The sequence below is a fragment of the Silurus meridionalis genome, chromosome 11 (assembly GCF_014805685.1).
Source record: "Silurus meridionalis isolate SWU-2019-XX chromosome 11, ASM1480568v1, whole genome shotgun sequence".
Lineage (NCBI taxonomy): Eukaryota > Metazoa > Chordata > Actinopteri > Siluriformes > Siluridae > Silurus > Silurus meridionalis.
The window spans coordinates 11,881,528-11,896,288 of NC_060894.1; the positions used below are offsets into that span (position 1 = coordinate 11,881,528).

At 39.1% G+C, this 14,761-nt stretch overlaps 1 protein-coding gene across 1 annotated transcript; it reads right to left on the reverse strand.

Moving 5' to 3' along the window:
- Window positions 1-5,413: 5,413 nt before the first annotated feature.
- tpst2 (tyrosylprotein sulfotransferase 2) lies at window positions 5,414-14,679 on the reverse strand. Its single transcript, XM_046861655.1, has 5 exons — window positions 14,527-14,679; window positions 13,411-13,925; window positions 12,893-13,210; window positions 7,062-7,260; window positions 5,414-6,897 (listed from the first exon to the last, which is right to left on the reverse strand). The coding sequence occupies exons 2-5, from the start codon at window positions 13,905-13,907 to the stop codon at window positions 6,832-6,834; spliced, it is 1,080 nt and encodes a 359-aa protein (XP_046717611.1). The 5' UTR covers window positions 13,908-13,925; window positions 14,527-14,679; the 3' UTR covers window positions 5,414-6,831.
- Window positions 14,680-14,761: the final 82 nt, after the last annotated feature.

A 14,761-nucleotide genomic window follows, 5' to 3' on the forward strand; every position in this document is an offset into this window, starting at 1 on the left:
TACACTGGACCTTAAGCAGCTTGGATTCTGTGCCACTCCTCTCTTTCTCCAGACTCTGGGACCTTGATTTCAAAATGAAATGCAAAATGCAAAATCCTTTCAACTGACAAGATGACTTTAGCCCACTGAGCAACAGTCCAGTCATTTTTGTCCTTTGCTCAGGTAAGACACCTCTGACGTTGTCTCTGGTTCAGGAGTGGCTTAACACAAGGAATGCATCTGTGTGTGGTGGCTTTTGAAGCACTGACTCCAGCTGCAGTCAACTCTTTGTGAATCTTCCCAAAAACTTTCCATTAATGTGAACAGCAGCTTCTTTAGTGATGACCTTTTGTGTTCTACCCCCCCCCCCTCAGGAAAGGAGTTTGGATTTAATTAGCTGATTAGAGTGTGACACCACGAGTCTCCAATATTAAACTTTTTCACAATATTCTAATTTTCTGAGATACTGAAATTTGGGCTTTCACTGGCCCAAAATTCATAATCATAACAGTCATAATCATCAAAATCAAAAGAAATAAACACTTGAAAATATCAGTCTGTGTGTGATGAATCTACTGTATATAATATGAGTCTCACATTTGTATCGAATTATTAAAATAAATAAACTTTTTAATAATATTCTAATTTATTTAAAGGCACCTTATATATGAAGTGGAAAAATAGAAAAATACATGAACAGGTTCTTAATTTTATTAAGTAGTTTATTTTATTTTACTTATAATACAAGTAGGATAGTTTAATTGTTTTCTATTAGAATTATATTTTTTTATAAAATGCAAATGAATAAGTTGAGACATTATTTAACTTAAAAAAGTTTCAATTATTTAACTTGACATTGCCAACAGCAATAAGAACCATGCACCTGTCATTTGCACTTTATTTTCAAGCATCTTATGCCTGAAGAAATGTAGATATTCTCCCTCAGAATATATCTCCTTTTGCCCATTCGATGTCAAATTCATCTTGTCTTGATGGGGAGATGCAATCACAAATATCTGGATAGGTGTAGTTCACAACCATGCTTGATGATAAATAGTTAATTTATCAATAGTGGCCCTGGAAAACGTTTGACCACTTAAGTTTATATGAATTGCGCTGAATTCAAAAACATGGTAACCTTTGAATTTTGATTTGCATATAGAATATGACCACATATACAATAATGTTTGCTGAAAAATATTTACAGAGACCTTCATAGAAGTTGCAATTATTTAAATTATTATAATGCTAATTGTACAGGTTTTAATGGAAACTGTAATGGCCATGCCTTTTACTAGGAGCATGCTATGTTTATTGGATACCTTTAGGGACAAATAAAACACGTTTGGCAACTTGTAGATCACATGTTGGTATCTAATAGACACGTATTGTTATCGTGGCTTTATATCTGTCAAACAGTGACAATAAAACATAATTAGTGGGATTTTAAGTGGGGTTTTCAATTAGTTAGTCAAGTGGGAGCAAATACTTCAGGAGTTTCAGGTAATTGGCATGGTTGCTGGTGCCAGATAGTCAGGTGTGGGTATTTCAGAAAGGGTTGATGCCCTTGGATTTTAACACACAGAAGTGTCTAGTGATTACACAGAACAATGAAAAAGAATTGTTGATAATAGAGATCAGAAAGTTTGAACTGACAGAAAGTCTATATAGCAGGAGGTTTTTCTGATTGCCACATTTGTAAAGAGCACTTATATGAGCGTCTGTATCTTTCCTGAAAGCTTAGACCAATCTGGCTATATTCCTCTGACGTCTTTTATCATCAAAGTGTTTCAATTTATAGAACTGTTGCTCATTGTAAACTTTAAAAGCTGTTTTGTGTTAAATTCTCAAGAGATCAGCAGTTTCTAATACACACAAACCAGCCATGTATCACCAGCAATCATGCCACCTCAATCACATTTTTATCTGCCTTGATTTTATGCTTGGTGCCGATGCCACATGCCACATGATTAGCTAATTGGATAACTTCATAATGAAAGCAGTGTGATGCTCAGAACAATGTGTTTGTTGGGAAAACTTAGGTCCTGGTGTTTCAGTGTAGGTTACTTTGACAAGTACCCACCTATCTACCTAAAAACTGTTGCAGACCAAATACACACCTTAATGGCAATAATATTCTGTAATGGCAGTGACCTGTTTTAACAGAATATTTTACCCTGCCACAGTGCAAAACTTTTTTGAGGAAAATGGCAAACAGTTCATTTTAATAAAAGAAAAAAATTACATTTTTGATTTTGTGGCAGAAGTAGACTGCAGAAGCAGAAGTGATTCTTGCAGAAAAACAATTGCATAAAAAAGTCAACAGATAAATAAAAAAGATAGAAAGAAAGTGAGTGTCTCCCATTTGAAAACAAATATGTTGAGTTGACATATTATTGCAAAATAATAGTTACACACAATTTGGTAATTTTTTTTTTTTTTTTTTGAGGGTAAACAACAACCTCTTAATCAGTTCTCAAAATAACATTTTACTTATGTTTTTTTTTCTCCATCATTGAACATGTAACGGCTCTGGCATTTAGGAGTTGGTGTCTATAATGATCTCAGATGTAGAGCTAATTAATGAGTTGTATAAAATGCAAATAAAACAGAATACAGTACAATAATTTGCAAATCTTATAAACTGATATTTTATTTACATTAAAGTATAGAATATGAATATATAAAGAGTATATTAAGTGTTTAAACAAAGGCAATTATACCATTTAAGCAAAAAAAAAAAAAGGTATTTCAACTCGTCTAAAAACAGTTGGGATCGGGCCACAAAAGCCAAAAAGAAGTGTTTCTAAAAATATAGAGTTAAAGGAAGATTTTGCAACTAAATTGGTTCATTGGCAACATTCCAGTAATGATTGGTTGAAAACATTAACATTGGATTCCCTTGATCTTTAGGCCCTTGAGTGGCACTGCATTAAAACAGGCATAAGTCTGTAATTCTATAAATCACTGCATGGGCTCAAAAAAAATTAATGTCTGTGAACACAAGTCACCATGCCATCCACAAACAACCACATGTGAACATGATTGTGAAATGGTGCAATCTTCTATGGTCCATAGTTCCTATAAATTGGAATGCGGCAAACTGAAAAACTGTTTGTGGTCAGAAAATGTTAATGCTTGTTATTTGCATTCAGTTTAAAAGCCTGCATTTCTATGGGGTTAGTGTTTAATGAAAATGGAATGGGCAGCTTTCACATCTGGAAAGGCAACACCAAAGCTGAGAGGTATATACAGGAGTCTGAACTGGCCTGCCTGCCCACTTGAAAACCTTTGGCACATCATAAAATGAAAAATATGGACAGGTAGAATCATGTATTAGACACAAATGGGACAACATTACTCTACAAAAACCCCAGCAACTGCTCCCATCAGTTGACAGACATATGTGGACTGTTGTTAAAACAAGAGAGAATGCTAAACAGTATTAAACATGACCCTGCCTCAAGTTTTTTGATACATGTTTTAGCCATGAAATAAAAAATTACCTGTATTCAGTTTAAACATTTTATATTTTAGACACGTTTAAACATTTTATTTGTATGACTTTTGTGGAATTAGGGTTGTAAAAACAAATGTTTTTGTTAACCAATATGCTTTATTGCTATGTCCAGTAAAATGGATGCCTTAATGATGATGTATACTTCAGTGCATGTGTTTAGAGTCAGCTGATGGGAAGAAATGGTTCTTGAGTCTGCTAAAGTCACAACAAAGACTTGTGTGAGAGGTGATTGTACTTCTCACTCTCTGTAGCTGAGTTAGCAATGGTAGTTTTTCACCTTAGAAATATTGCTAAGATTAGAAATATGATGTCGTTACAGGATGCAGAAAAACTGGTTCATGCTTTTGTTACTTCTAGATTAGACTACTGTAACGCTTTACTGTCTGGGTGTGCGAGTAAGTGCATCAATAAGCTTCAGTTAGTCCAGAATGCAGCAGCAAGGGTCCTCACTAGATCTAGGAAATATGACCACATCACCCCTGTTTTAATCAGTCTACACTGGCTCCCAATCAAATCTCGCATTGACTATAAAATATTACTACTGACGTATAAAGCACTCAATGGTCTCGCACCGCAGTATCTGAGTGAACTTCTGTACCAGTATGATCCTCCACGCCTACTTAGATCAAAAGGTGCTGGCTATCTGTTGGTTCCTCAAATAATGAAGACTACAGCAGGGGGCAGATCTTTCTCTTATAAAGCCCCACAGTTATGGAACAGCCTTCCAATCAGTGTTCGGGACTCAGACACAGTCTCAGTGTTCAAGTCGAGGTTGAAAACGTATTTATTTAGTCAAGCCTTTTATCAGTAGATTTCTCTTAGGTAAAGGCACAGATCTGGAGGGAACATGGATATAGAGTGTTTGGTGAACTGGTATATTTGTATGCTGTCGCCCCTCACATTCACACGCTCACTCAGGTTTGTTGACGGTGGTGTGGTGGGTCGCCTCATCCCAGAGATCCCTCATGTCTGTGTTACCTTCTGGTTCTCCCTTTTAGTTATGCTGCCATAGCGAGTCTTGCCGGAGTCCAAACTGCACAGTGACATTAACTTTCGTACACCAATAGTTACACTTAATAATCCATATCCTTCTCTTCCCGTCACGCTCTCTCTCTCTCTCTCTCTCTCTCTCTCTTCGGTCGAGTTAAACATGCTCCTGAGGCTCCAGTGACCAGTGTTCCTGCCCCTCTCCTCCTTGGATCTTCACACTTCTGTGCAGCTCGGGACGGTCTCTTAATTCCGGAGTAGAACGGGTGCTTTGAGGACGGATTGGACTGTAGTTGGTGTCGGCGGTCTGCTGCACTGACTCGGGAGTGCAGTTTGTTTCTGATCATCATCACTGTACCCCACAACATTGTATATCTGCTTCAAATGGACATTTGGTGCAACCCAGATGAGGATGGGTTCCTCTTGAGTCTGGTTCCTCTCAAGGTTTCTTCCTTATGCCATCTCGGGGAGTTTTTCCTTGCCACAGTTGCTCATCAGGGACAAACATACTTACAAAGAACATATTTATGTTTAATCACCACATTATCTGTGTAAAGCTGCTTTGAGACAATGTTCATTGTTAAAAGCGCTATACAAATAAAAATGAATTGAATTGAATTGAATAGTTTTTCATGGAAGGTACTTGGACATTGGTGATGTATTGGGCAGTTTCCCCTACTCTCTAGGGCCCCCTTGTCAGAGACAGTACAGTTGTCATACAACTGAGATGCAGTTTGTGAGGACGCTTTCGATTGTGTAGCAGTAAAAGTACAGTAGAACTTGAGTGTTCATTAGGTAAAGCTTAGGAAGTAAATTGCCCAGAAAAAGTGCTCAGAGATATGGACATCCAGGAACTTGAGGCTAGTCATATCTACCCATCCGTTGTAAATGGTGTTTCCTCCAGTGATCCACATAAGTTCTTTGTTCTTTTGGGTTTTGAGTGCATTTTTATTTACAGCATTTGGCAGAGACACTTATCAGGATCAAATTACAAAAAGCTTATTCATACACTGAGCAATTGAGGGTTAAGGGCTTTGTGGTAGTGGTGGCTTGGTTGTGCTGGAGTTTGAACTCATGACCTTCTGATCAGAAATCCACTGTCTATCAGTAGTCGAGTGGAGTGTAAGATTGTTATTTGTACACAAAGCTGTTAGGTGCTGAAACCTTTTCGTGTAGGTCATCTAATCATCATCACTGATTAGGCCTATTACCGTAGCATGATATGAATTATTGATTATGGAGTTTGAGTTAAGCTAGGTAAGCCAGGGCAGAGTGAAGACTTGAGGTATAGGCATCTTCAGCTGACCAGTAGGGTTTGTAGGTAAACTGATATGAGATATGAGTGTTTAAGTGTGAGAGTGTTTACTCATTTGTGACACTTTCTGGCCAAATAGTTATTATAACCATACATTGCCATCAGGAAAATGGCATACAAAGCTCTGTTTTCAATAAAAAGGTAAGAATTACATATTGTGGTTTCCCATGGTGCTTTGCCAGAAGGTGTCCCAGAATTTAGTTTTTATAACTCGCAATTACGAGTTCATATTTCACAATTCTCACTTTTTTTTTCTCAAAAATGCGAGTTCATATCTCACAATTCTCAGAAATAAAAGTCAGAATTGCAAGATATGAACTCAAAACAGCCCAGGCCCATCGAGTAATGGACTTCACAAGACCCCGGAAGGTGTGCTGTGGTATCTCCACTTTTGATAGATATTGACCACTGCAGTCCAGGAACACCCCACAAGAGCTGCAGCTTTGGAGATGCTCTGACCGTGTGGTCTAGCCATCACAATTTGGCCCTATACACAGTAGATATTTCCTAGCCATATGTGGTTCTTTCCCAAACTGATAACACAAAGTTAGAAGCACACACTTGTATAGGATGCCTTTGGAAGCAGTAGCATTAGATTTTCCTATCATGACAATGCATCTGTAAAAGACAGCTTTGAACAGCCAAGCCAGAGCCCTGACATGAACCCTGTTCAACATCTTTGGAGAGACCTAAAAGTGGCTCTTTACCGACAAGCCTCATTGAATCTGACCCAGCTTGAGAGGATTTGCCATGAAGAATGGCAAAAAATAAAAATAAAAATAAAAAACCAAGGTGTGCAAAGATGAAGGGAATGTTTTACTGAATGCACTGATGAAGCATGTAGCATTGTAGCTTTACAATCCCAGTTCCTGGTTTGATTCTGAATGTGTGAATTTTTGCATGTTTTGTGTCCATGTGGGTTTTCTTTATGTTAGTAGGTAAATATTTCTGCATAGGCACATCATTGTGCCAATACATGTTTTAACCTGAACTTATTAAATACAAGAGACATAGACACCTACAGAGATTTTTATTTAATACTTTCTTGCGATGGCCTTTTCAAACTTGCTGGAGTTTTAAAATCTCCCTTGAGCACCTGTAAAATCAGACAAGTAAATTGATATTTTTAGAACTTAAATGTGATTACCAAAGTGTTATATAGGTATATTAAAAAAGAAAGCTACTGTGCCAGTTGTAAGCTATAGAAGCAAAATACACACTATTATAGAAGCATGCAATTTACTTTCACATTTAACATACCTTTTCAGTATTTTGTATTACTTCAGGATCTGGTTGGCCATAGTCTGGGGGATTTGCACTGGGGTCATAGCCTAGCTTATTAAGCATTGGAGCAATATTGTGCATATCTTTAAGAACATCAGCTGGAATGTGCCCTACCCAGCGAGTGAGTGCCTCGAGGTTAACTGGTTTGATAACCTGGTCAGTGGAGCGTTCAATTCTAAAAAAATCACAAGAATGAAAAGACGACAAATTAAAAGATGCACTTTACTATGTCTTATACCAACCACCAAGTTACCCAAAATCAAACTGGAACTTATAATACAGTTACAATGCCTGACAAACAAATCTAACATATGCATTTTGCTTTTGTTTATATGCAACAAAACTGAGTAGAAGTAAAACAAACAAGAATTGGACAGTGAATGATTAGAATAAAGAGTCTGCTGGCAGATGGGTCCAAATATGTAAATTTTGGCTTAGACAGAAGAACTTATTTAAGACGGAAAACAGTAGAGATGTTACCAGACTGCCTTACACACACAGTCAAACATGGAGATCCCATTACAGAAATCTGATACATAGCAATATATGCAAGGCATATATATTGTATACATGTTCATGTTTGGATTTTACAGATATAGAAAAATATGTTAGATAGTTGTTTATAAATGCCACTTATATTTCAAAATATTACAAAAATGGATTTCATATATGGAACATATATTTTCCCCAATACACATATATACAGTATCTCACAAAAGAGAGCATTGCAGCAACAATATTAGTATATAGGCTATTTATACTAAGTCTATAGAATTGGAACTTTAGATTTGAATCAATGTGCAGTTGAATAGCAGTATAGATTTATTGTCCTCTGAAAATATCTCAACATACAGCAATATAGCTGGCAACAAAAGTAAGTACACCCTAAGTGTGTGTCTAAACTAAAAATGTCTAAACTATTATATTGTCCAAGTGTCTATATTTTGTGTGAGCACTATTGTTATCTAGCACTGCCTTAATCCTCCCTCACCTTCAGCAAGGCAGTTGTCATCTTGGCAGTGTGTTTGTGGTCGTTTTCATGTTGGGAAACTGCTGTTCGGCCCAGTTTCTGAGGGGAGGGCATCATGTTCTGCTCCAGAATGTTCAGGTCTGTTGCAAATGGAAACTGTCTTGGAAAACCTCTGTATGACCGTGGCCACTGCACTGTAATTCAGTTTCATGGTGTTATCAATCTTCTTATCTTCTTATAGCCTAGGCCATTGTTGTGGAGAGCAACAATTCTAATACATACTAAAGTCTTTTGCACCTCAACTTTTGCACTGATACTAAAGTCTTTTGCACCTCTTGACTGCTGCTGTTTTTTGCACTACATTGTGTCTCGATGCACTTTATGTAGCTTTGTGTTGTGTTGTAGCTCTATGTTGTTTAGTGTAGCACCAGGGTTCTGGAGAAATGGTTGTTTAGTTTTACTGTGTACTGTGTACCACTGTGTATAGTAGAAATGACAATAAAAGCCTCTTGACTTGAAAAGATACACAAATTTGTATGGTTCTGTAAAGCAGACAAAAACAAACATGATGAATAGGACATGTGGCTTTGCATAGTTATTTTTAGAGAACAGTAAATCTGTACTGCTATACAAGCTGCACATTGACTACTCTAAAATATATACAAGTTTCAGTTCTATAGTCTTGTCTCTTGAGAAGATCTACTAAAATGGTTGCTGAAATGTGAGGGGTGACATGTGCCAAATCAAATATGCGGATCACGAAAGAGAATTTCATACAGGATCGGTAGAGGCCCGGGTTACCAACGACCGCCACAGGTATCACTGGCCAACAGGGTACCAGTGGAAATTGGGCTACAGTTGGCCGAAGAAGGAAAAGAAGAGGAGGAAGACGTCTACTGAGATGGCAGGTAAAGGAGTAGGAGAGTAGGAGAGTGGAGGTTAGGGTTGGTACTTTAAATGTTGGTACTATGAATGGGTTAAGGGAGAGAGGTAGATGATATGGTGGACAGGAGAAAGGTAGATATGTTGTGTGTTCAGGAGACCAAGTGGAAAGGGAGTAAGCCCAGGAACATTTAAGGTGGGTTTACAATTGTTTATTCATGGTGTGGATGGAAAGAAAAATGGTGTAGGGGTGATTCAGAAGGAAGCGTACAGTAAATGTGTAGTGGAGGTGAAGAGAGATTCTGATAGGGTGATGATCGTGGAGCTGGTTAAAGGGGTGATGATAAATGTCATCAGTGCTTATGATTCACAAGTGGGTTGTGAGATGGAGGAGAAGGAAAAATTCTGGAGTGAGTTAGATGAAGTGGTAGAAGGTGTACCTAGGAATGAAAGATTGGTGATTCGAGCAGACTTTAATGGGCATGTAGGTGACGAGGAGGTGATGTGTAGGTATGGCTTTAAGGAGAGGAATGTTGAAGGGCAGATGGTGGTAGATTTTGCTAAAAGGATAAAAATGGCAGTGGTGAACACTTATTTATAAGAAGAAGGAGGATTATAGGGTGACGTATAAGAGTGGAGGAAGGTGCACACAGGCGGACTATGTTCTATGTAGGAGATGCAACCTGAAGGAGATTGGAGACTGTAAATTGTTGGCAGGGGACAGTGTAGCTAGACAGCATCGGATGGTGGTCTGTAGGATGGTTTTGGAGGTGAATAAGAAGAGGAGGAGAGGGAAGACTGAAAGAAGAACAAGATGTGTTAAAACTGAAGGTGGAAGACTGTAGTGTGAGATTCAGGGAAGAGGTCAGACAGGGGCTTGGTGGTGGTAAGGAGGTGCTGGATGATTAGGCAACTACTGCAGAAGTAATAAGGGAGACAGCTAGAAAGGTACTTGGTGTGACATCTGGAAATAGAAAGGAAGACAAAGAGACATGGTGGTAGAATGAGGTAGTGCAGGAAAGCATAAGGAGAAAGAAGTTGGCAAAACAGAATTGGGACCGGCAGAGAGATGAGAAAAGTAGGCAGAAGTACAAGGAGATGGAGCAGCAGGTAAAGAAGGATGTGGCAAAGCCAAGGAAAAGGCATATGAGGAGCTGTATGAAACGTTGGACACTAAGAGCCACTAAAAGGGCTAAGCTCTCTCCTGGTTTAGGTTATTATTTGACTGATCGCTATCAGTTTGTTGATGTAAATGGTGAGTTCTCCACACTCTATGAGGTAAAGTTTGGTGTTCCTCAAGGATCTGTCTTAGGCCCACTGTTTTTTTCTTTATTTATGCTGCCTCTGGGAAATTATACATAAACATGGTATTCGCTTTCATTGCTATGCTGATGATACAGAGGTTCAATTTCAATTTCAACAAAGCCAGATGAGAGAGATCAGCTTAACAATGTTGAGGAGTGTGTAAAGGACATTAGACAGTGGATGCTTGATAACTTTCTTCTGCTCAATTCAGATAAGACGGAAGTACTTTTACTAGGACCACATGCAGCTAGAAGCAAACTTTCCGAATATGTAGCATCTCCGGATGGTGTTTCTGTCTCAGTGTGTACAGCAGTACACCTTGGTGTAATTATTGACCCTAGTCTTTCCTTTGAGGTTCACGTGAATAATATTACCAGGATCGCCTTCTTTCACCTTAGAAGTATTGCTAAAATTAGAAATATGATGTCGTTACAGGATGCAGAAAAACTAGTTCATGCTTTTGTTACATCTAGATTAGACTACTGTAACGCTTTACTGTCTGGGTGTTCAAATAAGTGCATAAATAAGCTTCAGTTAGTTTTGAATGCAGCAGCAAGAGTCCTCACTAGATCTAGGAAATATGACCACATCACTCCTGTTTTAATCAGTCTACACTGGCTCCCAATCAAATCTCGCATTGATTATAAAATACTACTACTGATGTATAAAGCACTTAACAGTCTCGCACCACAGTATCTGAGTGAAATTCTGTACCAGTATGATCCTCCACGCCTACTTAGATCAAAAGGTGCAAGCTATCTGTTGGGTTCTCAAATAATGAAGACTACAGCAGGGGGCAGATATTTCTCTTATAAAGCCCCACAGCTATGGGACAGCCTTCCAATCAGTGTTCGGGACTCAGATACAGTCTCAGTGTTCAAGTCGAGGTTGAAAACGTATTTATTTAGTCAAGCATTTTATCAGTAGATTTTTTCTTAGTTAAAGGAGCAGATCTAGAGGGAACATGGATAAAGAGTGTTTGGTGAACTGGGATATTTGTATGCTGTCGTCCCCTCACTTTCACACGTTCACTCAGGTTTGTTGACAGTGGTGTGGTGGGTCGTCTCTTATCACAGAGATCCCTCATGTCGGTATTACCTTCTGGTTCTCCCTTTTAGCTATGCTGCCATAGCGAGTCTTGCCAGAGTCCAAACTGCACAGTGACATTAACTTTCATACAACAATAAAGACACTTAATAATCCATATCCTTCTCTTCCTGTCACTCCTCTTTAGCTCTTTCTCTCTCTCTCTCTCTCTCTCTCTCTCTCTGTCGAGTTAAACATGCTACTGAGGCTCCACTGACCACTGTTCCTGCCCCTCTCCCCTCTGTGGATCTTCCCACTTCGTCCAGGCCTGCCTCTGGATAGTGTTCTCTTCCACTGGAGGCCACTCTGTGCAGATTGGGATGGTTTCTCATCTGCGCCTTGGGTGGTTCCATGAAATTCTGGAGTAAGAACGGGCGCTTTGAGGATGGATTGGACTGTAGTTAATGTCAACAGTCTGCTACATTGACTCAGGACTACTTTTTGCTTCTGATCATCATCACTGTACCCCACAACATTTTTAACAAGATTGTTTAACAGGATTTTGGAAGGTAAGAGGATGCCTGAGGAATGTGTGCTGGTACCGATCTTTAAGAACAAGGGGGATGGCAGACCTGCAGTAACTACAGGGGAATTAACTTGATCAGTCACACCATGAAGTTATGGGAAAGAGTAGTGGAAGCCAGGCTGAGAGAAGGATTTCCCCACTGAGGATTTCCACTTTGGCACATAAGCAGTATGGTTTTATGCCAAGAAAGAGCACCACAGATGTAAGACAGAGTACATGTGTGTGAATACTGGGGTCAACAGTGCAAAGTAATGGAGAGAGTGTTAGAGAAGTGAAGAAAAGAGTGCAGGCAGGGTAGAGTGGGTGGAGAAGAGTGGCAGAAGTGATTTGTGATAGAAGGCTATCTGCAAGAGTGAAAGGGAAAGTTTATAGGACTGTGGTAAAACCTGATATGTTGTATGGTTTAGAGACAGTGGCAGCAAGTAAAAGACAGGAGGTGGAGCTGGAGGTAGCAGAGCTGAAGATGTTGAGGTTTTCCTTGGGAGTGACGAGGATGGACACAATTAAAAATCAGTTTATTAGAGGGTCAGTGCATGTAGGACGTTTTGGAGACAAGGTGAGGAAGGTGAGATTGAGATGGTTGTAACTTGTGCAGAGGAGGGACATGGGGTATATTAGTAGGAGAATGCTGAGGAAGGAGGAAAAGAGGAAGACCAAGGAGGCAGTTTATGGATGTGGTGAGGGAAGACATGCAGGTAGTTGGGTTGAAAGAGGCAGATGTGGAGGACAGGGGGGGTATGGAGACAGATGATCCGCTGTGGCGACCCCTAATGGGAAAATCCGAAAGAAGAAGAAGAAGAAGAAGAAGAAGAAGGCAAAGTATTACTGCTGCATGTTTTGAGAAACTGTCCAGATGCCAAGCGTGTGTAAATTGTCTGTACAGTTCTAGGTTTTTTGGGTCAAACTAAATCTTCATCCCATTAATTTGCCTAGCTTGTTGCATATAAACAAAAGGAACATGCATGGTTAGTGTTTTAAAAATTGTGACACCCACTATATATATTTCTTAAGTATTCCTTTACAAAAAAAGAGACTGACCGAGATAAGGAAACTCCTCCAGGCTGCCCAATAGCTTGCTCATGGTGAAGTACCCCTTCATTCCATGGTACATTCAAAAACTCCAGCACGGTCATCATTGTGGTGCGTGGTTGCAGGACTAAATCTTCATAGTGAACAGTCAAACATCGTGTAGAACCTACTAACATACACTGAAATAACATGGCCTCTATTGCTTGGCTCCACTTGCTAAGGCAGTCCCTGTAGCTGGAAAGGTCAAAACCAGCAATTGTAACTTGTCTTGAGATCATTGAGTGTACTGAGGCCCGACCATCACGCACCATAAGAAGAAACTTTGAGCTGAAAGCAAAGAATAAGCAAATGAAGGGTAAATATGGTGTAAATTCAAAAGTGGAAAGTATTAAAATTAAGTGAAAATAAAAGAACGCTTAAGTCACAGTAAATGCTCAAATCAGAATAAATGATCAATGGGCTTACATCAGAAAACTCTATTTTTAAACTGTTTGAGAGGCATTATAACCTGTTTCAAAACTTCTTACTTGGGAAATAATTTAGAGAGGTAGATGGAGCTCTTCAGCGTAAATGGGTCCTTATTGCAGAGCAGCGGTGCAGGCTCACCATGACGAGCAATGACCTCAAGCAAAAAGGCTGCCGTGGCTGAGTCTAGCATCTCCTGTGTAATCTCCTCTTCTTCCAGGGCCCAGCGGTCCTCTTCTGACCTCCTCCAGCCATGGCGCAAAGACAGAATCCGTGGGATCACACGGGTCTCCTCGCCACAGCGGATATCCGGGTGGGCATCAAGCATGACACGCATAAGTGTAGTGCCTGAGCGAGGTACTCCACCAACAAACACTATCGGTGAGTCTTGGTTATAGTGGTATAGGGTCTGGTTGTGGCCCTTAACTACAACTGACACTCGAAGGCTATGAGGATTTCCACTCTGGCACATAAGCATATGGTACAGTGCTTTCACAGCACCATACACTCCAAACAGACACAATAGTAGTATAAATCCCCGTCGAACAGAGAGCCGCATCACTCTGTTAGATGACCACTGTATTCAGAAAATCAGTGTGAGTTGTTTTACATGAGAAAACAAAATGCATTCAAGTTCCTCTATTACAATCAGTTAAAGTCCAGTAGTTCAAAGAGCTTTTTATTCGCAGGTGCACCGGTACTACTAAATACTATTAACATCATATGTGTTAGTAAATTGTATCGTTAGTGCATTTCTATAACCAGTCACAATAATTGCCTAACTAAAAAATCTGCCAAAACACAGTCAGAAATAACAAATAAAGCTCAGTTTATTTAACATGACTTATACCATAATTATACCACCTGAATGTTGATTAAAGTTAATTAATAATTTCGGTTTTTGCAAAGAAGACCCGAGTTTGAGATTCCTAATACGGAGGATGTGAGCATATTTCTTTTTAACATGTCAGTTAAAGCACTTCCTGTAACAGGTTCCTCTCATAACAAGCAGGGTTGCAAAGTTTTTTCTTTTAACCCAAACACAATAAATACAAATACACTGTAAGGTACAGTAGGAGCAGTAATGGTTATTATATTATTTTATGTTATGAAAGCTAGTCACAGAACCTGTTTGTTTACAATATTCCTGAAAAGTCAAAAAGATTTTAGCAACTTACACTAGTGAGAAATCTGACATTATGTATTAACGACTGCAATTTTATTCCTTATCTTCATAGTAATCCATTCTTCCAAATTGTTCTATTTAAATTGTAAAACCTCAAAAGGAAACGTGAAAAATACCAGATCAGATTAAGTACAAACAACTTCAGGAAGTAGGCGGGTTGAAAGCAGGAGGCACTTTTCATTGCATGTTTCAACATGCAGTAAATTTTCAGTAACAGAAAACAAAAG